Below are 22,351 nucleotides of genomic sequence, written 5' to 3'. Positions count from 1 at the left end.
GAGACGAAATTTTTGCTATAGTTGTCTCCTTACAAGTTGTTAGGTTGCTTTTGCACTAAGAATATATCCTCCCTGCATAAAATCTACAAATAAAACCACAAATATTATATACAAAATATAAGACATAAAATAAGCATGCGTATATAATTTCCCATACTGCCCGAAAAGTGGGCTCCATATATAATAATATTGTCCGATAACATCCATACAAAGAAAACGAAAATAAATAGTGTTCAAACATAACCAAAAACAAACCATCACAATAACAACCACACACCTAATCATACTACAAAGATCCTACAAGAAAGCATACATGGGATGGGATCAGGACTCTCTCTGTCAATCATAGGCAATATGGGTCCATAACTATGATTAAGCAGTCCACGAATCTCACAATGTGTAGTTCTTTGAGACTACTTTAACAATTCCCATCCTCGAGCAGTAGTCAAGGACTAGGGGTAATGGAACTGGCCCTTGTGTGCCTCGACTGTCTACTCTATACTTCCTGTAAAGATTCACAACCCTCCCTCTTCCAAACAATGGTACACCAACCCCGGCTTGGGCATTCTTAAAAATTAAAGAGCAAAGAACGTAAGTAATGTTACAATGCCTTCATGTCTTTATGCAATAAAGTGCCTAAAGATCACCGAGATTTACAATTGCTCTTTTAGTGTTGGGTTTGGTAAGAGTGTTACCTAGGAGACGGTGAATGTACCTCATTAAGTGATCTTCGAGTTTGGTGCTCTTTGAGAAATCTGGGTTAACTATCCCCTCTGTGTGGTGATAGTAGTTCCCAAGCGACTTTTCTCATTTGCCCTGTAAATGTGTGTGGTCTTCCGAACTCATAAGGAAACGTGTGGGCTGACACGAACCACATTTCAGTCACGATTTCCTCCTTAGTATAAATACTGATATTCACACTAAAAAATGTGAGGTCAGAATCGTGCCGCACCCCTCCAAATCTAAACCTTAGTGTGTTTCCCTCCAAAAAGCCGGCTGGTAGTTGACTTATCTTTAGCTGGAATGATGCTAAAAATTCCATGGTTAGTTCGGTGATAGACCATTCAGAAACTAAGAAAACTCTCATTCACGGGCCCTAAACCATATTCATAATTTGATGAAATTCACCTACTTCATCAAGTGTTGTTATACACCCAGAAAGCATAGGCTTTTCAACCCTCCGCTTAATGGTTTGCAGACGGTTGAATACCATTCTTTCTTCTTCAGTTATGTCTGAAAACCGTAAGTATGGGTGTCGGTCATTGAAGTGAGCCATCCTCATTGATTACAACGAAGATGGGTCAAGACAATGGCGAATGAAAATTTTGAGATTCTATTCCAGAGGCTAGGCATGCCATGTTTTGCAAAACGTGGCCCGTGCTGAGGTGTGTTGTTCTTGGTTGACTTCCATTGTTGACCATGGTTGTTTCCAGGCAAAACCGTTGCATGAATTCGGTGTTTTGAATACCCGAATGTGTGTATCAACCCGTTTTTCCAAACGTATATCAGTGGGTTCGGATTTTGGTCAGTCAATAGGGTGAAACCCGACCCGAACCCAAAATCAACCAAAATGGACAAAAAATCATGTTTAAACTTGTTTACATCAAACTTTTCTAACCAAATTAATGTGTAAATCACATAAAAAAGTTTAGACACATCAATATGGCCTATTCTAACCCGAATGTATTAGGAACTTGAGTCTAGGGTTTGGTTTATACTCAAATTTGATATGAAGTGGGTAAACCGGATCCCTAGATTGAAATTGAAACGAGTAAATTGACATACCTTGACAATTGATGGAAGAAATCAATGGATTGAGGGTAGAATTTGGCCAGAAAATCGCCTAGGGTTCGAATGGAATGGTAAAAGGTTAAAAGGGGATGGTTTTGAAGATAAAAACCCATTAGGTGCCTTAACCACGGCCATGGTTAGTTGGGCACGGCCGTGCTGACCCGGTCTGGTCCGGATTTTTTTCTTTTACTGTTTTTTGAACTCGGGACTTGTTTAATGCTCGTAATGGATTGAAAAAGTTAGGTATGTCAATTTAAAATTGACAACATATAATTTCATTGATGATAGGGATAAGCAGGTACACGAGTGATAAACGGAAATACGAGTGGTACAAGTGAAGATAAGCTAGAACCTAAACCTAACAGAAACTACTTGAATAATCGCGATCCTCCTCCAAACAAGGTCTGCATGTGGGCAAGTCCTGTCATGAAGTTGGTCTGGGAAGCCCTCTCGGCTTGGTTCCAGTTGAAATGGGCAAGTTCGGCCATGAGTTGCTCAAGGTTTTCTTCTAGCTTTTCCATTCTTCAGTTTACATGATAGTGCTCAAAACGTAATGTTTCGACTTTATCATGCAGCTCTCGGTTCTGCTGCTTCGCCTCCATATTGATGCCAACTAGCTCGTCAATGCTCTCGCGTAAGCATATCAGTTCCTGAACTACATCTATTGGCACCTCTCCAGGTCTTCCATAATTTGGCCTCCATCCTCTCCGCTCCATGGTCATTTATTTTTGAGGGAATGCATGAAAAGGGGTATGTCAAAAGAATGGAAAATGATAGCCATTTATAGGCACGTAGGAGGTCAAACATGGTCATGGTGACATAAACACGGTCGTGTTTGGTTAGTGACATAGTTGGCAGTTTCTAGAATTTTGTACGATTGCTGAGATTATGAGATATAAATAATCTAAGGTGATCACGGCCCATGTTAAACTTAACACGGCTGTCTTAAGTCACTAGGCACGATTTCTAGAATTTTCTCTCGCATATCGGTCGTAGTTTTTGGACGGTCAGTTTAGTGTGTGCAAATCTTATACCTAAAACATAAATAAATTTCATTACATAGCAAGGTCCTAAGTTACATTAAACAAAAAAATAAAATAAAATCACATAAAAGAAAAACAAAGAAAGTAACAAAGGAATCGGGTTAAGCCCGGTTCGTCCTAACTACTAGTCCCAAGCACAATCCCTTGAGTCTTCAACAAGAAAATCAGAAGAGGTTGGAAAATAGTCTCCAAAACCTCCCCCTCCGGATAGGTTTCTGCCGAAAGAATCACCTCCACCGAAAGGTGGTGGTGGTGGAAAGAACCCTAGCCGGATGGACTAGTCTTGGATTTTCTCGTTGATTTCACGGAGCTTAGCCTTCATCTCCTCCATGGTCTCAGTTAGGCTAGGACTCTATGCTCATTCTGCACAAACATGTCGATGAGCTATCTTGCCATCTCGTGAAGTTATAGAATCATCTCCAATTTGATGTTCTTCTTATGAGGTGTTGTGATCGGGTTTTCGGCTGGTGAGTGTTCCGTGGGCATATTTGAAGGCTGCTAGGTTTAGAGAAATGTGGCTAGAAGGTGTGCAAAACTCTAAAGGAGATGGTACACATTTATAATTTGTCAAAGCCTCTTAACACGATCGTGTTGAGTTCAACATGGGCCATGTTAGGAAGTTTTCTCTGAAAAATAGACAGTCTGAGCCGGAAATAGTGCTGGAAACAATTACTGCAGGGAAATTGTACAAGACATAGTCGTGTTGAGTTCAACAGGGTCGTGTTTTCCTAAATTTTTTTAAACTTATCCCTAAAATGTAAAAAAAAAAACTAAACCTAAACATGCTAAATTGTTTTGTTGAGTCGATAGCTTGACTCACATTTATGTTTAATTCATGGGATGGAGGTGAAGTACCTCCATTGCGGTTTCTACGGGTTCTCCTAAGTAAAGTTTAAGTCGGTGACCATTTACCTTAAAGCTACGTCTATGTTTTTTAACTAGTTCAACCGTTCCATACTCAAAAACTTCCTTAACCGTAAAAGGTCTGGACCATCTAGACTTCAATTTTCCAGGAAATAAATCAAGGCGAGAGTTATAAAGGAGTACCTGGCTGCCTAGTTTAAACTGTTTTTCAGCTTTTAGACGTGCATCATGAATTCTTTTCGTCCTCTCCTTGTAAATTCGTGAATTCTCATAAGCTTGCATCCTCGGTTCATCTAGCTCGTATAGCTATATTTATCTATTTTTCCTAGTGGATTGTAGATCAAGGTTGGCAGTTTTAAGTGCCCAATATGCTTTGTGTTCGAGCTCGACTGAAAGATGACATGCATTTTCGTACATTAATTTGAATGGCGTTGTGCCCATAGGAGTTTTGTAGGCAGTACGGAAAGCCCACAAAGTGTCGTCTAGTTTCTCCGACCAGTCTCTGCGATTATTACTAACAGTTTCTCCAGGATTCATTTGATACCCCAATTGGTGACTTCCATTTGACCACTAGTTTGTGGGTGATAAGGTGTAGAGAGTCGATGATGAACTCCGTATCTTGTTAATACTTTCTCTATTCGTGCATTGCAGAAGTTTGTTCCTCAATCTCTTATCAGTGCTTTGGGAATACCGAAATGAGAGAATAATTTCTTTAGAAATTGACCACCATCCTAGCATTGTTAGTGGGCAAAGCTTGGGCTTCAATCCATTTAGATCATCATCTATTGCAACTAGGATATAGTTTTGACCAAATGATGTTAGAGATAGTCCCATAAAGTCAATGCCCCAAACGTCAAACACCTCACAGACTTGGATCGGCCTTTGTAGCATTTCATCTCGGAATGAGTTGTTGCTAGCACATTGGATTGCATCACACAAGCGAACCATTCTATGTGCTTCTCGGTAAATTATAGGCCAATAGAAGCCGACGTTGAATACTTTCTTTTTTGTCGCCAAGGTTCCATGATGACCTCCTACTGGTCCTTTATGACATTGTTTCAGGATCTTACATGCTTATTCTCCATACACACATCTTCGGATGATACGATCAGCTCCTATGCGGAATAAGTAGGGATCTTCCCAAAAGTAATGCTTGACATCAGAGAATAATTTCTTCCTTTGCTGAAAAGTCATTCCTTTGAGAATGATTCCACTGGCTTTGTAATTTACTATATCATGTAACCAAGGATGCTCTTCTTTATGAGTCTGGATATGCATAAGAAATTTGTGGGGGAAATTGTCATTTATCTTGACCCCCATTGTTCCTTGTGAAGCGGGGAATTCCAAACGAGAAAGACAATCGGCTGCAAGATTTTCAGCACCATTCTCGTATTTGATTTCAATGTCAAATTCTTGTAGAAGTAAAATCCATCGGATCAGACAGGGTTTAGCATCTTGTTTGGTGAACAAGTACTTAATCGCCGCATGATCGGTGTTGACGATGGTTTTTGAAAGTACTAGATAAGAACGGAATTTGCCGAAAGCGAATACCACGGCCAAAAGCTCCTTCTCGGTAGTTGTGTAATTCTATTGAGCATCATTTAGAGTCTTACTGGCATCGTAAATCAGATGAAAGTGCTTATATTTTCTTTGTCCTAAGAGTGCTCCAACTCCGAAGTCACTCACATCACACATGAGCTTGAATTGTAGTGTGCAGTCTAGAGCTACCATTATCGTAGCATCTACAAGCTCGTCCTTAGAATTTAGAATGTATTCAAACATTCTTCGGAGAAGATGAATGAAGCATCCTTTTCAAGAAGTTGTGTCATTGGCCAGGCTATTTTTGAAAAGTCTTTGATAAAACGGCGATAGAAACCCGCATGGCCAATGAAACTTCGAATGGATTTAATAGATGTGGATGGTGGAAGTTTGGAAATTGTTTCAACTTTAACTCTGTCCACCTCTAATCCTGCTTGAGAGATCTTGTGTCCAAGAATAATACCTTCTTTCACCATGAAGTGACATTTTTCCTAGTTTAGCACAAGGTTGGCTTCCTCACATCGTGCTAACATCCTTGTTAAATTTTCAAGACATAGATTGAAGGAATCGCCGAAGACAGAGAAGCCGTCCATGAAGACTTCCATTGAATCCTCAATCATGTCATGAAAGATAGCTACCATACAACGTTGAAAAGTAGCGGGAGCATTACACAGCCCATAGGGCATTCGTCAGTAAGCGAAGGTGACATAGGGGCATGTGAATGTTGTTTTCTCCTGATCTTCATGTCACACCCCACTTAAGGCCTAGGAGTGTGACCATTAGTTGGTCATGCTTTGTAAATATATCAAAGTTTAAAGTTGTAAAGCAGAAGTCTTGATTAAATTATTAATATGTTCCAAAAGTTGGGGATTAAACACCAGATAGTTGTTACAAAAGTGTTTGAAATTATAAAACCATAATTTACATCATTTTAATAACAAAAACCTCATCTGAGCTATCAGATCATCTAATGGCTATCCATCATCTCCAAACACCTATTATTGATTACTTGTAAAACAGTTTATAAAATACATCAGCAACACATGCAGGTGAACACGTTGACACAAAAATATTTTCTAAACTTAATCATCTCCTCCGGTATCTTATGACCCGGCCCATCATGGCTTAGGAAATAACCAAGTCTAAAAGTCTGAATTGCTATTACAAACTCAAGCTCAACTCGAAACCACTCAGCAAACACCGCAGCGTTCGAGTACTTAGCAACTACCAATACACAAGATTATCCCCAATCAAACATTACTTAGGTCCGGCCCAACATGCCGAGGGCATAATCAGGCGTGGTGCGGTATGCCCATCGTCTACCCACATATGAAAGGATCAAGACAAACGTATACGATAGCCTGAGGGCCTGTGATTACCTTTGTTTATAAAGTTTTAAGGATACATAATCCCATGTAAAAATTTGTAAGACTCGGAAAAGTTTGCTTGTAAAGAGTTTAGACGTATTCACCTTTGTTCTTGATTAGTGGGTCTAACTGAGTTATACTTGCTTGTTACCTCGGACCTATAGTACGAGAATAACCTTTTATAAATAACTAGATCAACGATCTAGCTTTAGACCTTTAATCTATTTGCATAACCTTCATATTGACAATTATTTCTTTATAAAATATAAGGACCTTTAGTCCCCTCTTTATTTGTCATTCATGTACTACGTTTCTTCTTCATAAAGAAACGTATATATTAGATTTCTTCCTCAAGAAGAAAAATTATAAAAAAATTTGTATTATAAAGAATAATCATTTAGCTATGTCCTTGTCTTATAAAATCTACATTCCATTTATTATATTATCAAGGTATGGACTATAACCCCGACTACGGTCTAAGTCTTATATAATAAAATAATCAGGCAAAATCCCTACCATGTATAAATACTTTTTATAAGAAATGCCTAGGCTTGACGCGGGCAGCACTTCTACTTATCGTCGGTATGGGAATAAACTGGCAGAACTTCAACTACTTGCACGCACTTCGAGACAACGAGCGAGTCGGAACATGGCACGAACTTCGAAGATAAATGTGTGTAACATGTGAAGTGATTTTGGGATGCCAAATGCAGAGCCCGATCACCCTATTTATAAGGCAAAATTTGGGTCCCATCGCGTGTCGCGATGAAGAACAAAACACTCCATCACGTAATGCGATGGACTTATTAACCGTTACTGAATATTATATTCCGTCGCGTAACGCGGCGGATGTAACATCTCGGATTTTTCGTATTTGTATTCTTTTATGTTTAAACCGATTCGGGAATGTAATTCAGATCTTTCGAACTATTTAAAACTTGTATTTATTGGTATTTAACATAGTTTAACTTATTTTATAATTTCATAACTTTCAATACCAAATAGCCTTTAAAAACTCTTAAAATTGCTTAAAATGGCTAAAAATACATTTTTGGAACTTCAGGGACCAAAATTGACAAAACAAAACGTGGTCAGGAATATCCCCACGCCGTGTAGCGGGACTAGGAACCCCATAGCTAATCGCGGGGCGCGAACAGGGCATCAGATCAGCAAAATCTTTCCTTTGTTAGTTCCTAACTCGTGTTTAATACAAAATCGCTTATTTTTGGACCAAATCGTATGTTTTAAGCTCCAAGAAAACCCTCCTACTTGGTACATGTCCATATACATTAGAGCCTTCTTCAAGAATGAATTTTGATTGATTTTCAGTTGATTGAGTCATTAAACGAGATCATGTTGCTTAAACGAGTTATTTGACTAAAAATAGCGTTTGTTTACTAATCCTATATAAACAAGACCATTATAATTTGCACAACTCTTCCCTAAACCATTAATCTACTGTAGCAGCCATCACCCTCAAGAAACACACGTTTTCCTCTTCGTCTTTGCTATTTTATTCAAGATTGTTTGTGTTCAAGTTGACTTTGCTATTTTTCCGATGTTTGACTCTGTTTCTTCATCAATCTAAGCACTTTCCAGGTAAGTTGTCTTCTGTAAATTTGTTCTCCATTGTTCAATGATCAATGAAACTCAATCAATTTCTGAGATTGAGGAGAATTGATGGTTCAATTGGATACCGACCCGTTTAAGGGCATATGGTCAACAATGTTGACCAATCAATTTCTATCACTTCTGGTCGGACCGACTTTCAGTCTAGAAGACTTTTATTTTTATATCAAGATTTTGAGTGTACTGACTAAAATCCGACTTTCAAATCGCTGTTCGGATTCTGGTCAGTACCAGCTCGCTTACTTACTGAAAATCTCATTACCGGAGTTCTAGGCATCCGTTTGGATTGATTCCAGCGGATATGTTCTTGATTTTAATTGTAGTTTATTGTCTCTAAGTTTCAGGTGTGTTTGAATTAACTCAGTCAGCGCGTTAAAGGACAGTTTACTCGTTTAGTCTTATTTTATTCTTATTATCTTCCCCATTTTTTATAGCTTTTAAATATTTTGGGGACACTTGCGTACTATCAATATTTACATATTATATATTATTCGCACTAGCAAACTGTAAGTGTTTTGTGTTATCAATTAAATGCTAATTGCTTAATTGTTTACTTTATCGCACTCGGAGAGGTCCACCATAATCACATTAAAGTATTTGTATTTGCTTGCCATATTAGTCAAAGCCCGATTCACTAGGCAATGGTCAACTGACACAACTATTTGCACATGGTTTGATTGATTTATACTCACAATATCAGTTTTGCTCATTTTACTTATACATTATTATTAGTGTCGAAACTTGTGACTTTTCTCACTCAACCTCGTGTTGACAAATCTGTATTATTTTGTATGCATTTGCAAGTTATCATTTGGTTGAAGCTAAGATGAAAAAACACTTGGAAAGACCTTAGTTAATGAAATAAAAGATATTTGGTACTATTTTTATTTTGGTAATTTGTTAAACTTTGTGTACTTAATTGAAATTTTGAAATAAATAAATAATTAGATATTGTCATATTTAAGTTGTATGACAGTACCTTGTGAGTTGTGAACCAACGGTTCATGCCCTGGCATTTCTGCCTTAGGTTGGGGTGTGACAACGGATGCTTTGGGTTGGCCGTTGCGTAACGCGACGCCGACCACTAGGCTTGATGTATCAACATGTAGGTTTGCCACGTGTCACCACGTGGTTGGACACGTGTCACGCTTGCTTAACCTGGTCATCGCGTATCGCGATGACACTAAGGTCTCGGTGGTCGCGCAGCGTGACACTGCCCTTTTCTGGGATTTTGTGATATATCCATCGCGTACCGCGACAGGTTGCTTTTGGATCCATCTCATAGCGCAATGGATCTTGTTTCCTATATTTTTATTTTAAGTCCTTTAACTTTAGAAATTTACATTTTTGGCTCAAAAATTTAGAGATGTTACACTTTAGGTGAGATTGGAATGAAATAGCCAGAGAATCCGTTAAGAAAGTGATCTTTCCTAGTGGCATCGTTGAGTTTGCGATAGTCGATGCAAACTCGCCATCTCGTACGGTTCTCATATGAATCAGCTAATTCTTGTTATTAGTGACTACCATCATTCCTCTTTTCTTCGGGACTGTTTGATCAGGACTTACCCAAGGAGAATTGGATATGGGGTAAATCAATCCTGCATCAAGCAGTTTGAGAACTTCCTTCTTCACCACGTCTTGCATATTTTGATTTAGTCATATCTAGTGCTGCAATACGGGTATAAAGTCTTCTTCCATCTTGTGAGTACAAAATGACGGGCTGGTGCCTTTGATGTCCATGATTTTCCAAGCGATAACTTTCTTGTCAGATTTAGCACTTCGAGTAGTCTTTCTTTCTCATGGCTTGAAAGGTCGGAAGAAATGATGACAGACAAATGAGAATTTCCTTCAAGGAAAGCGTACTCGAGGTGTATGGGTAATTCTTTGAGTTCAAAAGTAGGATGTCTCCTACGAGTTGCTTTCTTCTTCTTCTTCCTCTTTTTGGTAATCAACTTGACCCTTTTAATTATTATTTAGTGATTACCTAGTTTTCTTTACTAAATAAGTTGATAATTATCTAATTATTTAGTTTAAATTAAAATAAAAAGAATTCACTAAATAATAATTTAAAAGATATTAATAATTAAAAGTAGTTTGATATGTTGAAGCTTTAGCTCAATCAGCATTGGAGGATATGCTTTTGGTTGGATATTACAAGGTCTCAAACTTGAATTCAATCTTAATTAAGGTTTTATTGGAATTAGAGGTGCAGACGATCTGAGCCCGAGCTTGACCAAGCTCGAGCTCGGATCATTTAAATTACACGGAGCTCGAGCTCGGCTCATTTACTTTTTATTAATTAATTTATATATATATTAAAACCAAAAAATCAACTACTCATATTTTTTACTATTCATCAAAAGTATAATCAAGCATGCTTCTCTTACAAGTAATAAGTGCACTCATACCTCACTTTACATATGAAACTTAACTTTTTATAGATATGCTAAAAAGGAGTTCATAGCTGCTGCTTCTTTTAACCACTTACAAGACTAAGGTGCTGTTTGTTTTTGCAGACATAAACTGTCTGTAAGCTGATTTCATCTGTTTTTATGTCTGCAGCTGAAGATGTGGTCTGAAGCTCTGTAAGCTGAAAAAATAAGACTGTTTGTTTTTATAAGTTAACACTGTCTGCATAAACTGAAAATACAAACACATTAATTAATAAATTATTTATTAATTCATTAATATCACCAAGAAAGGGAAGTACAAGGAGTTCCAGAAGACGATGTAGAAGAAACTCCATTGTTACTATTCGAATCACCACCGCCACAAACGTCTTCGTCGTCGCCAGAAGACGTCTCCTCCGTCTCCAACCGTGACGGCGACGTGTCCGGCGTCTCAAACGGCGTATTTCCGGCGACCCTACTCTTTCTCCCGTTTTCCTCACCGTTGTACACCGGATTCGAAATGGATGGGTGGCATGGGCGATTAATCCCATCGGGACCGGAATGGCGGGGGCTCAATCGTTTATCGCGTTCAAGGGTTCCAACGGATCGATGACGGTGAAGACGTATAATATTAGCTCCTACTCGTCAATTGTTGAAGGGAAGATTGCGTTTGAAGTGCCGGAGGCTAGTGCTGAGTTTTCCGGTGGGGTGATGAGGATTTTTGCGACGATGAAGTTGCCGGAGGCGATGACGGAGGTGAATCATATCTGGCCGGAGTTTATGGGATGCTTATTGTTGTTTTTGGATGGTTGGAGAGGAGGCAGCAGGAGAGCAGGTAGGGTGAAGATGTGTGAAGCAATAATTTTTAGCTTCTTTTTTAAGATAAAAGAAGCTGATTTCAGATCTTATCTTAAAAAAAAACAAACAGTCTTCATGGGTGATGTCTGCGCGCCTGCAGACATCACCCCTCCTGCAGATGTTTTAATCAAAAACAAACACAACCTAAGAAGGCAAACTAAACATTCACTGAAACAATACTTTGGTAGCAGGCTCATTCTACATTCCTAGTCAGAATAACAAAGTTCGATAAGTCCCATCCATGTACTACACAAAGTGCTACATGAAATGTTTTCAGACTCGGCCCGGATGTTGATCCGGACGCCTTACCGGGTCAAAGGTCGGACCGACCTGGGAGGGTGGACCGGTGTTTGACCCGGGTGACATCATAAGTAATTTATATATATATATATATATATATATATATATATATATATATATATAAATTACTTATACAAAAAATATTAATAATAACAAACTTTTATATTTATTTATGTTTAATGCATTATTTTTTAAATATATATGATTTATGTTTAATCAATAAAGACATCAATGAGGCTTGGTTGGTTCATGGGGTAATTACTAAAGCTTCTATCTTAGAAATAACCCAAGTTCGAATCTCGGCATGCACATTTCATTTTGATTTAATGAAAAAATAGGTTTTACCGGTTCACCCGCCGGGTCACTGGATCCAGGCCGACCGCCACCTACAAAACCTGGCCGAATTTTTAGAAAACAGTCCAAATATCCTGACCCAGCCCGGTATAGAGACCGGGTCCCAGTCGGACCAGGCCGGATTCCAAAACACCAGCTACAGATGCCCCATATGTTTTGGGCAATCACATTGACACAAGCTACCACTCCAAAGGCTATTGGCAACCATCATCATATAACAAATCTTTTGTATAACCGACAACCATATCTTTTGTATAGCCAATATAAAAATAACCAACAACAGCAATATGTGTACCTTTTGAAGCAGACAACTAATAAGATGAAACAAGTTAGGAGAAAAATATAATATCTCTATTATAAGGTCTCTATTCAGCGCCAAATCAGTATGCTTCCGTCTAAATATCGTTCATATATCAAAACATGTACTAATTGCTAGAAAACAAAAAACGCAAGATATCTGCGCACGCAGCAACGAATGGGTTAAAAAAACTTGTTTATAGTTATTTATATATGTTTGTTTCTATTATAATTTTATATAATAACATAACATATATTATTTAGTTATTTTTTCATAACATTGTATATATAAATTAATAATTTATTAAATATCTATCTATCTATCTATCTCTAGCTATACTATTAAAACCAACATTGTAAAAGTACGTCTCTATGGTCGAGTACTTCCCGAATACTCGCTACAAGGTATGATGCCGAGGAGAGTTTCTTCAACGCCGCCTAGTTACTGTGAATCGATCAAATGTGGTCAACTCCAGCCAGAATCACATCTAGCGGGTTAACTTGGGCCGATTTTGACTTAAAATAAAACATAATTCATAGTTCTATAATATCATAAAAAATATCCCTTTTTTTATTTAATGATTAGCAAATTTTAGAATAATTTAGTATTTAAAAATATATATTTTCTTATTTATATCGATCTTTATTTATTTTGTTATAAATATTATTATACTTATGATATTTGACATATATTTAATATCCATAAATTAATTTTCTTTATATTCACCATTTCCGAGTACCCCCGAGTACTCCGCGTACACCCAACTCCTCATTCGGCCGCCTAGGGTCCGCCTAGCGACTTTTGCAACCTTGATTAAAACAAAACCATTTTTTCACATGGCATTCAACTAGAGTACCCAACTAATACTATTACCATTTATAGGAGTACTAACAAAGTCACAAATATAAAATACTGTATTAAATGAGGTTTTTAGATATTTATGAATTACAAAAAATATTTATCATTATTTATATCTTATAAATTCGTAAAGTATGTTATTATGTATTTATATAAATAATAGACTTTTTTAGGCTTGTGTGCCGACTCAAGCATAAACTCGTTTAATCTTTTAAGTTGGTGAATCTTTCTTTCGCTCACAACCACTTTAAAAAAATATTAAAAAAATTATCAGGGATGAACAGTAACTTTTCAAATATATAAAAACTTTTCATTCGCAACACCTAAAATCACTTAAAAACTTATAAAAACAAGGTTACCCTCACATGTAGTCGTTCCTCCAAAGTTGGTCTGGTTGGAGAGGTTTCCCCCTACCCAAGACACCCAATCCTTCATATATAACAAAACAAAATACACATTCATTCATACGTTACCATTTGAAATTCAAGCAAAACCAAATTTGAAGGAGGAGGATATGGAGCGTGAGGATGAGTTGATACAGAAACTGCAGGAATTACAGAAGCAGCTGGCTAAAAAACAAATGTTTGAAGAAGCTGTTACTTCTATCAGATCTCTGCTCCATCAGTTTTACCTCTCTGGGTCTCCGTCTCTTCGTAAATCGGTAATTATTATTATTATTATTATTATTATTATTATTATTATTATTATTATTATTATTATTATTATTTTGATCAGTATTTCATTGTAACGGAATAATTTCGTGTAATTGTAATTGTTAGGGTTTCGTATTTGTTTATTATTATTTGAATTTGAATTAGTTGAAATCTACTTTATGTATTCAATAATTTAGGGCTGTAACAAAATTGAATGAACATAGCCTGTGTTCGTGTTCATTTAGGGGTGGTAAATATGACCCATGGGTTGCAATAAAATGTATATAATGGGTTGGGTCAAGCTAAAAAAAGAAAATGATTGAAACGGGTCAAGGTTGACATTTCTTTTTTTTTTCCTTTTTTTTATGGAACTAGAAAAACGGAGGAAACTTTTTAGTTTTTTTACTTTTTCAGTTTTTGATTTATATTTCGACTTATGATTTTTTAATTATTTTTTTTTTGAATTTTTTAAAAAGGGGTTTTTGAAATGGGTCAAAATGGGTTTTGAGATTTCAGAAAACCCTCACTAAAATATTCAAAAAAAAATAATTAAAAAATCATAACTTGAAATATAAATCAAAAACTGAAAAAGTAAAAAAACTAAAAAGTTTCCTCCGTTTTTCTTGTTCCATAAAAAGAAAGGGAAAAAAAAAAGAAATGTCAACCCGTTTTGACCCGTTTCAATCATTTTCTTTTTTTAGCTTGACCCATTATATACATTTTATTACAACCCATGGGTCACATTTGCCACTCCTATGTGCATCATTTAGTTAATCAAACGAAATTCCTTGTTCATGTTCGTTCATTTATTAAACAAACAAACTTCCCGCCAATCATTTGGTTCGTTTTCAGCTCTAGTATTCAAGATCAAAGTTGAAATGTTTAGTATTTTCCGGCCTAAGTAATGGTGATGGTATGCAGATTTATGAGTTAGGTTTCATGCTTATTGGATACAGAAACAAATCTGATCGTATAGAATTTGCCTTAGTCGATGAACAATACCGATCATAATCAGTTACTAATGAATTGGATATCTTTTGATGAGTGTTGCTTGCTAATTGAGCTACAAATTTCACAGTTTTTCACAGTGATATCTCGTGTTGCAACTATATTGAAAACGAGATATACATCACCTGGATTCTGGAATGCTGGATTAGGGCTTTTTCTTGAAGCTGAACAACTGGTGTCTGAGGCTTCTGAAAAACAACATTTACAAACTTGTGTTACTAGGGCCCGAGAACAGTTGAGTGAAATGGATACTCAGCCTGATGAATCTGCACAAAGCAGGAGAAATCAAGGTCTACCCTTTTATTTTCATGTAGCGGGTCAATATGTGAATTTTATTGTAAGCAAATGATCGAGCACAAACAAATAAATGAAGAGGGTTTTCATGTTCGTGTTCGTTTATTAAAAAATTCAGTTGTTCGTGTTCCTTTAGGTTTATCTGTTAATAGTATAGACAGACGGTTCACAAACATACCTGAACAATGTGTTGGGCCTAAAAAGTTATTAAAACTAGAGTAAATCGTAATGGGCCTAAAAGATTTAAATGGAAACATTAATGAACGTAAGCGAACAGATTTAAACCATCGTAAGCTAATGATTGTAAATGGACAAGCATAACTTAATTTTAATGAGCGATCGAAGGTTCACAAACATAAATGGACTAGCGGGACGTGTTCATACTTGTTTGTTTAAAACAAAATTTTTGTTCATGTTCGTTGTTTCTTAAATAAACGACAACCCTGAATGTTTGGTTTGTTTAACACCTACATGCAAACATTTGTTTTTATCATTTGAACAGTTTAAGAAACATTTTGTTGTGTTTAATATGATTTCAAAACTTATATTATTACAAAAGAAAAAACATGTAATTTGGTTTAGGAGGTTATATGTATTTAAATTATATTGTTATTATTTATTACAGGATATTTGTTTGAAGGGCATCTAACAGTTGACCAAGAGCCACCACAGCCTCAATGGCTGGTTCAGTCAAACCTGATGGCAAGCATTGCAGCTTCAATGTCGCAAGCTGCTGAGTCATCAGACGGGCCTAATAACTTGCCACAAGATCTGATGGAGAGAATTCAGGAGCTTATGCCTAACATAACAGAAGAATTAAATAATGTACCACAAGAGTTAATAGACAGACTTATGGCAATGGTAATTTACCTGTCATAGCATTAGATTGTTTGTAGAGGTGGCAAAATGGACTGGTTGGGGTTGGTAAGGGTGTGCATGGATCGGATAGCACTGTATGGGCCTAAATATATTTATTATTTAATAGTTTGGATTATCATACGTTTGGACTAAAACATTTGGATAACACTGTATTAAATTCTTATATGTTACTTAAAATTTAAAATAAAAAATGAAAATACATTAATTTGGTACGGTTCTGTTTAATTACATGCAAAACTGAAACTGAACTGAAAGTTCAGCTTTTTTGAAAGCATAAAACCAAGACTTCAGTTTTTGTTTGGGTTTTGGGTTCATCTACGTGACACTGTTTTCTGGTTCATGTGAAAATTTCACGTTTATGCCGGTTTTGACCTGCCAATTTGCAAGCACGACCCGTTTAGCAACACTAATCAGGTATATGTCTGGGTCGATCTAGAAGGTCAGAACTTCAAGTTTTTGGTTTGTAGTTTTTCTTTAACTAGTGTGTCAAATGTAATTACAAAAACAATACTTACTTTTGAGCAAAATAATTTAGAAGGTTCATCTTTTACATATTCAAACTACACTTTGGGCTACTTTTAGGGGGTGTAACAAGCTGAGTCGCGCCCAAGCGTGTTTATACCCCTAGCTACTTTGACCCGTTTGACCCATTTTCTATTAAGCTAATTTTTAGATTTGATCCGTTAAAGACAAAACATCACCTGAATTGAGGACTTTCAGTTCTGGGCATTTTTGTAGCAATACGTTTTGGTGTTTATATGCAGTTCCCGGAGGGTGATTCAGCACCAAGGGCCCCGCCAGCAAGTAAAGAAGTGGTTGCAAAGCTTCCAGTAATCACTATTACAGATGAGATATTAACCAAGTTAGGAGCAGATGCTGAGTGTGCAATTTGTAAGGAGAATTTAGTGGTAAATGATAATATGCAAGAAATGCCATGCAAGCATACATTTCATCCTCCTTGCCTCAAACCGTGGCTGGTAATTAGTTTTTGCACTTCTTTTACTTGTTGTTAGATAGGTTGGTTGACTGGTCATAATGGGTTCCGGATGAAATCATTGTTTTTAGTTGGGGTCGATTTGGGTCGGTTTTGGGCTCAAACCGAATTAAAAAGGAAAACTCAGTTTCTGGAAACTGTTCGTTTCGGTTTTCACAATGGGTTTAGTTTGGTTTGTTTTTTTTCAGTTTTACCATTTGGGCTCAAACCGAACCAAAAAAAAAAAAAAAAAAACTCGGTTTTGGGGGATTTTGAAAACTGTTTGGTTTCGGTTAATTTGGTTTTCAGTTTTTACAATGGGTTTGATTCGGTTATAACATTTTGGCTCAAACCAGACCAAAAGAAGAAAACTCTGTTTTGGGTTCGGCTTCGGGTTTTTTGGTTTTAACGTTTGGGCTTGAAAATTATGGGCCGAATAGTAGTGGCCCAAAATCAGTTATTGATTAGTACACATTTGGACCTAAAAAAATTTTTTTGGTTTGGTTAGTTCCAATCGATTCGGTCAACAATCGCTTTTTTAGAAAACATGAAACCAAATCATCGGCTATTTATCAGGTTTGGTTATTTCAGTTTCATGCACACCCTTGTTTTAGTACGAAAGTACAAGAACTGGGTCGAGTTGGATTGTTAATAATAATCTGTTAAGTGTATCCAAAAGATTGCACTGCTAACTATAAACTTAAGCCTGTGGTTAACAACTGCTTTTTAGTAAATGAATGTTTTAACTAATACGATATTTGATTCATGGGTTTTAATATGGCATTTAATTGAATACGGGTAGTGAGAATTATGGTGTTTTTGTGGCAGGATGAGCATAATTCTTGCCCTATTTGTCGTCATGAACTGCGAACTGATGATCACGAATATGAAAGTAGGAAGGAGCGGGAGAAAGAGGCTGAAGAAGAAAGGAAAGGAGCTGCGAATGCAGTTCGTGGAGGTGAATATATGTATGTATAGGCTAAAAATAATATTGTATTTGTGATGATTTTTGTATGGCATTATGTTATCTTTTGCACTTAAATATTACATTTGAACCACATATATTTGAAAAAGTGTGATATGTTGCAATGTCTGCTACCCAGGTTTGTAGGGGGTGCTCCATCTGATTGTTACCTTGGTTTGAATATTTTTATGTTAAGACCAAAACGAAAACAAATTTCAATTCCGATTGGTTTAAACCGGTAGATCAAACTTTTAACAGGATGGGTGTTCATCGGTTTGGATTTCAGGTTTCTCGGTTCGGTTTTCTATATTTTATAATAGGTTTGATGTTAAATGTGGGCGATACAACTTGTTAACTCAAAGTCTTAGTACATGTAATTTGTTTTTTTTTTTTTGTTTTTAATTGTGTTAATAAAATCAATTATCTAATTCAGTTTTGGTTTAAAACCTAGTCGAAAACTCAATATATAATTTGTTAACATTTCAAAGAGTTTTGGTTTGATTTCCAAATTGATTGGTTTAAAACTGAATAATAGTTAAATCTAACCAAAAACCGTACATGTAATTTGGTGTGGTTGTAAAGAGTTTCAGTATGATTTTCAAGTTAATTGGTTTGAAACTGAATAATTAACACCCCTACGTGTTTTCGGAAAAGATGACACAAAAATCAATCGAAATGCTATAGCATCATATTCATTGTTCATAGAGTAACTAACAATATATACGATGCCTTTGCCCTCTGCCCCATGAAAACTTTTGAGTGTTGTGTGATCATTACAAACGTCTAGTTAGTGCTCAAAAGAATATGAATTGATCCAGACCTGTGTTGAATAATATGTTATTCAATAATTAGTTTTGACTTCTTTAGATCAATACTTTAAAAACTGAAAAACTATGGCTCTTTGTTACGTTAAAACATCCACGTTCTTCTCAATTATAGAAAAACCTGGGACCAACAATTGTTGTTGACCTATTTTAATTATTAGCTTTTTTTTCCTAAACAAAACATACATGACATGAGCAATGGAATGCATTTGCTTTACAGCATTAATTAAACTAAAATATATTAATAAGAATTAGGTAGTGTTTGGTATGCAAGAATAAAATGTGAAATGGAATTGATCATTATGAAAGAATGAAGAAAAATATGTTTAGTTGGGAATGGAATTACTCATTACCTTGTCCATTCCATTCCCTCTGTAACAGCCCAAATTCATTCCATCCACCCCCGATGTTTTTTTTTCATTCCATCTCCTCTTTCACCCTACTCATCTCCACCATCTTCACCACCCTCCCACCATTACCACCGATCACCATATTCACCATCACCTCCCGCTAACACTCACCACCGTCCCCCGCCATTACCGCCAACTACCGTCACCGCCACACCACCTGCCACCCGCCAACCTATGACATTCGTCGATTTTCGATTCGTATTTGTATTCGTTAACCTGACCCGTTTGGTCATTTCGATTTATTATTTATCATTAATAAAAGTGTTCCCGACATTTAATGTTCAACGTTGTGCATTAATTACTATATTTGGTTGTTTATAAAATCCCGAGTCTTAACATTAATCGAGCCTTGCGGGTTAAATGCGTAATTATCCCAACCCTAAGTAGAAACCATAAATTCTACCACTTCAAAGTTCCGGGTTAAAAATGAAATTTTAAATATTAAATTTCAACTTAAAAGAATCTTAAACTTGAGGGTTTAGAGTGAAAATATCATTTTAATTATATTATTATTATAGTAAATTAACCCTACCCAGCCCCACGTTTTTCTGGCGAACCTCCGGCTGACGGAATCCGGCGCCAGAGGAGGCCGCCACCTTTAAACATATTTTTTTAATTCAATTAAATTATATAAAATCAATAATCTTCGATATTATATCATAACCAACTAATTAATTACGATATAACAACCTAAACGCCGTGAATCAATCCCGTGATGGCCGCCGGATTTTTCGGAAATCAAATCAATATAATTGACGTGTAGACGCTCCCCTAATGGTATAAATAGGAACCTAAGACTGCTAAACTCGTTCACGTACTTCTATCATCCTTAATTCTTCTAATTTGGCCGTAATCAAATCCAAGGTCCTTGGCTCCAGCGAAGTCCCATTCTCCGTCAAATCAACAAAACTCTGGGTAATTAATATATGAATATGATTAGTTTTTGATAGGGCTGTGCAATGGTTCGGAACCGCGAGAACCGAACCGGAACCGGAACTGTTAAATGCTAAATATAAGAACCGGAACCGAACCGTATTCTAACGGTTTCGGTTCGGAACCGTAAACGGTTCTTGCCAGAACCGATTTTCAATTAAAATTCTAAATATGAAATATTAGAAGGTGAAAGAAACAAGCGACATCCCATAAAATAAATCATTATCATGTCAACATATTATATTTTAATGAAGGGGATTGAGAATAGATTAGAATGACTCAAAATATTTCAGAAAACAATTATTTTTTAAATCATATTTAGGGTCGTAGAAGATGATTATCGTTTATAATATTGTAAGGGATTAAATGTAACGGGAAAAGTGAGAACGTGGATGGTTGCTTGTACATGGAAGCAAGAAAGCCAACTAAATAAATAGGATTTCAAATGTAATCTTCAAAGTTTAAACCTAACCCGGTTCTAGCGTTCTTAACTGGAACCGTCGGTTCTAACCGGAACCCAACCGAGAACCGTTTTCATCCAAATTTAAGAACCGGAATCGGACCCGAAATACAGTAATACGGTTCGGATCTAGCGATTCGGTTTCGGTTCCCCGATTCTCGCGGTTCGGAACCGCAAATTGCTCACCCCTAGTTTTTGATCAACAAACAAAACCCCTAAGCTTTAATCAATGCTCATGGAACCATTTTATCCAATTGAAAACCTAGGTTTTCAATTAGAGAATATGAACTTAAGTCTTGTGTTTATACATATTTGTTTCCGTGTCTTAAACGAATTACAACTCTAGTTCACTGGTTAAGACTGTTGTGTTGTAAACACCAAACCCGGGTTTGAAACCCGGGTTAAGCGTTTGTTTGTTTTTTTGTTTTTCAGGCTGATATAATAATTATTATTAAAAAATAACATAACATTTAAACTGGTAATATATGTATATATATATATATATAATTAAAACCAATACCCAAACGAATGTCATCTCTGGACCAACGGGTTAACGCACGAAACTTGTAACTTAAGGACCCAGGTTCAAAACCCGAGTCAGACACCTTTTTTTATTTTAATAACAACTTATCAATTATTTATATTTAATCAATTAAAAATCATAATAAATTTATAAAAACCTTTTTAAATTAAATAAAAATTATGTAAATTAAATATAAAATATATCACCATTTCATACTTAAAAACCAAATTTTTCGTTTTCGTAAACCGTAATTAAAAATCATTTATTAATCTTAAACGTAAACTTTATTTCACTTAAAATCACCTCGCTAAAGCATGTATTATATTTTCAACTTATAAACCCTAGTTCAAGTATTTCAAACATGCAAACTTCATATCCTTGCCGTTAAAACACTTATATCGTATTAATAACCGAATTCCGTCCAAACTTAAATAATGATATTATAATTAAAAGATATAAAATTTATAAAATATTAACAAACTTTCAATATAAGTTATACAATAAAATAACCCCGTACGATTATCGATTAATTCTCGTATTTACCTATTATAGTTAGCGCAGATCGCTCGTTTCTGATTTCGTGACTGTCACACCCCGATACAGGGCCTAGGAGTTTGACTGTCAGTTGGTACCTGTTTTGCAAATATATCAGAGTAGCGGGCTCATTTTAGCGGAAATCTTTAAATATTAAAATATTAATTTACATTATCAAAATTACTCGAAAATTAAATACCCGAGTTTGTAGTTTTACAAAACAGTGATATTAATAATATAAGGATTTATAAGTATTTAAAAATGAGCCATCTCGAGCGATCTTCTATGACTCCAAACCTTGCATACCATATATTGCCATCTAATTACCTGCATGGGTGGGAAAAAACGTCAGCTATGTGCTGGTGAAATGTTGACTCAATAAAACAGTTTATAACAGTCGTTAAATACAAATACAGTTTTCTGTTTCACAAACTCAGCAAGAACGCCTGTCATTCCCGGGATTTGTACCGCTACCCTACACACACAATTCAAAGGTTCCCCAAATACATAGCCCCTATTTGGAGACAACTTTCCCCTAGGCTATGTAACCCTATTGGAGAACCGGTTATGACTGACTTGGTTTTGTCTGCCAATTATCAGTTATG

The 22,351-nt window shown here is 36.1% G+C and overlaps 1 protein-coding gene across 1 annotated transcript; it reads left to right on the top strand.

Moving 5' to 3' along the window:
• The first annotated feature begins 13,805 nt into the window (after nt 1-13,805).
• On the top strand, nt 13,806-18,078 carry LOC143577700 (E3 ubiquitin-protein ligase AIP2-like). The gene is made up of 5 exons (XM_077061460.1): nt 13,806-13,952; nt 15,023-15,242; nt 15,872-16,107; nt 16,890-17,102; nt 17,927-18,078. Exons 1-5 carry the CDS (start codon nt 13,806-13,808, stop codon nt 18,074-18,076), a joined length of 966 nt encoding a protein of 321 aa, XP_076917575.1. The 3' UTR covers nt 18,077-18,078.
• Nucleotides 18,079-22,351: the final 4,273 nt, after the last annotated feature.

The sequence above is a fragment of the Bidens hawaiensis genome, unplaced genomic scaffold, assembly GCF_021521415.1.
Source record: "Bidens hawaiensis isolate Kalapana, Puna unplaced genomic scaffold, B.hawaiensis_p1.1 tig00028769_1, whole genome shotgun sequence".
In the NCBI taxonomy this organism is placed as follows: domain Eukaryota; kingdom Viridiplantae; phylum Streptophyta; class Magnoliopsida; order Asterales; family Asteraceae; genus Bidens; species Bidens hawaiensis.
The sequence above is the reverse complement of the archived record's forward strand: the minus strand, read 5'-3'. Positions and strand labels throughout refer to the sequence as shown.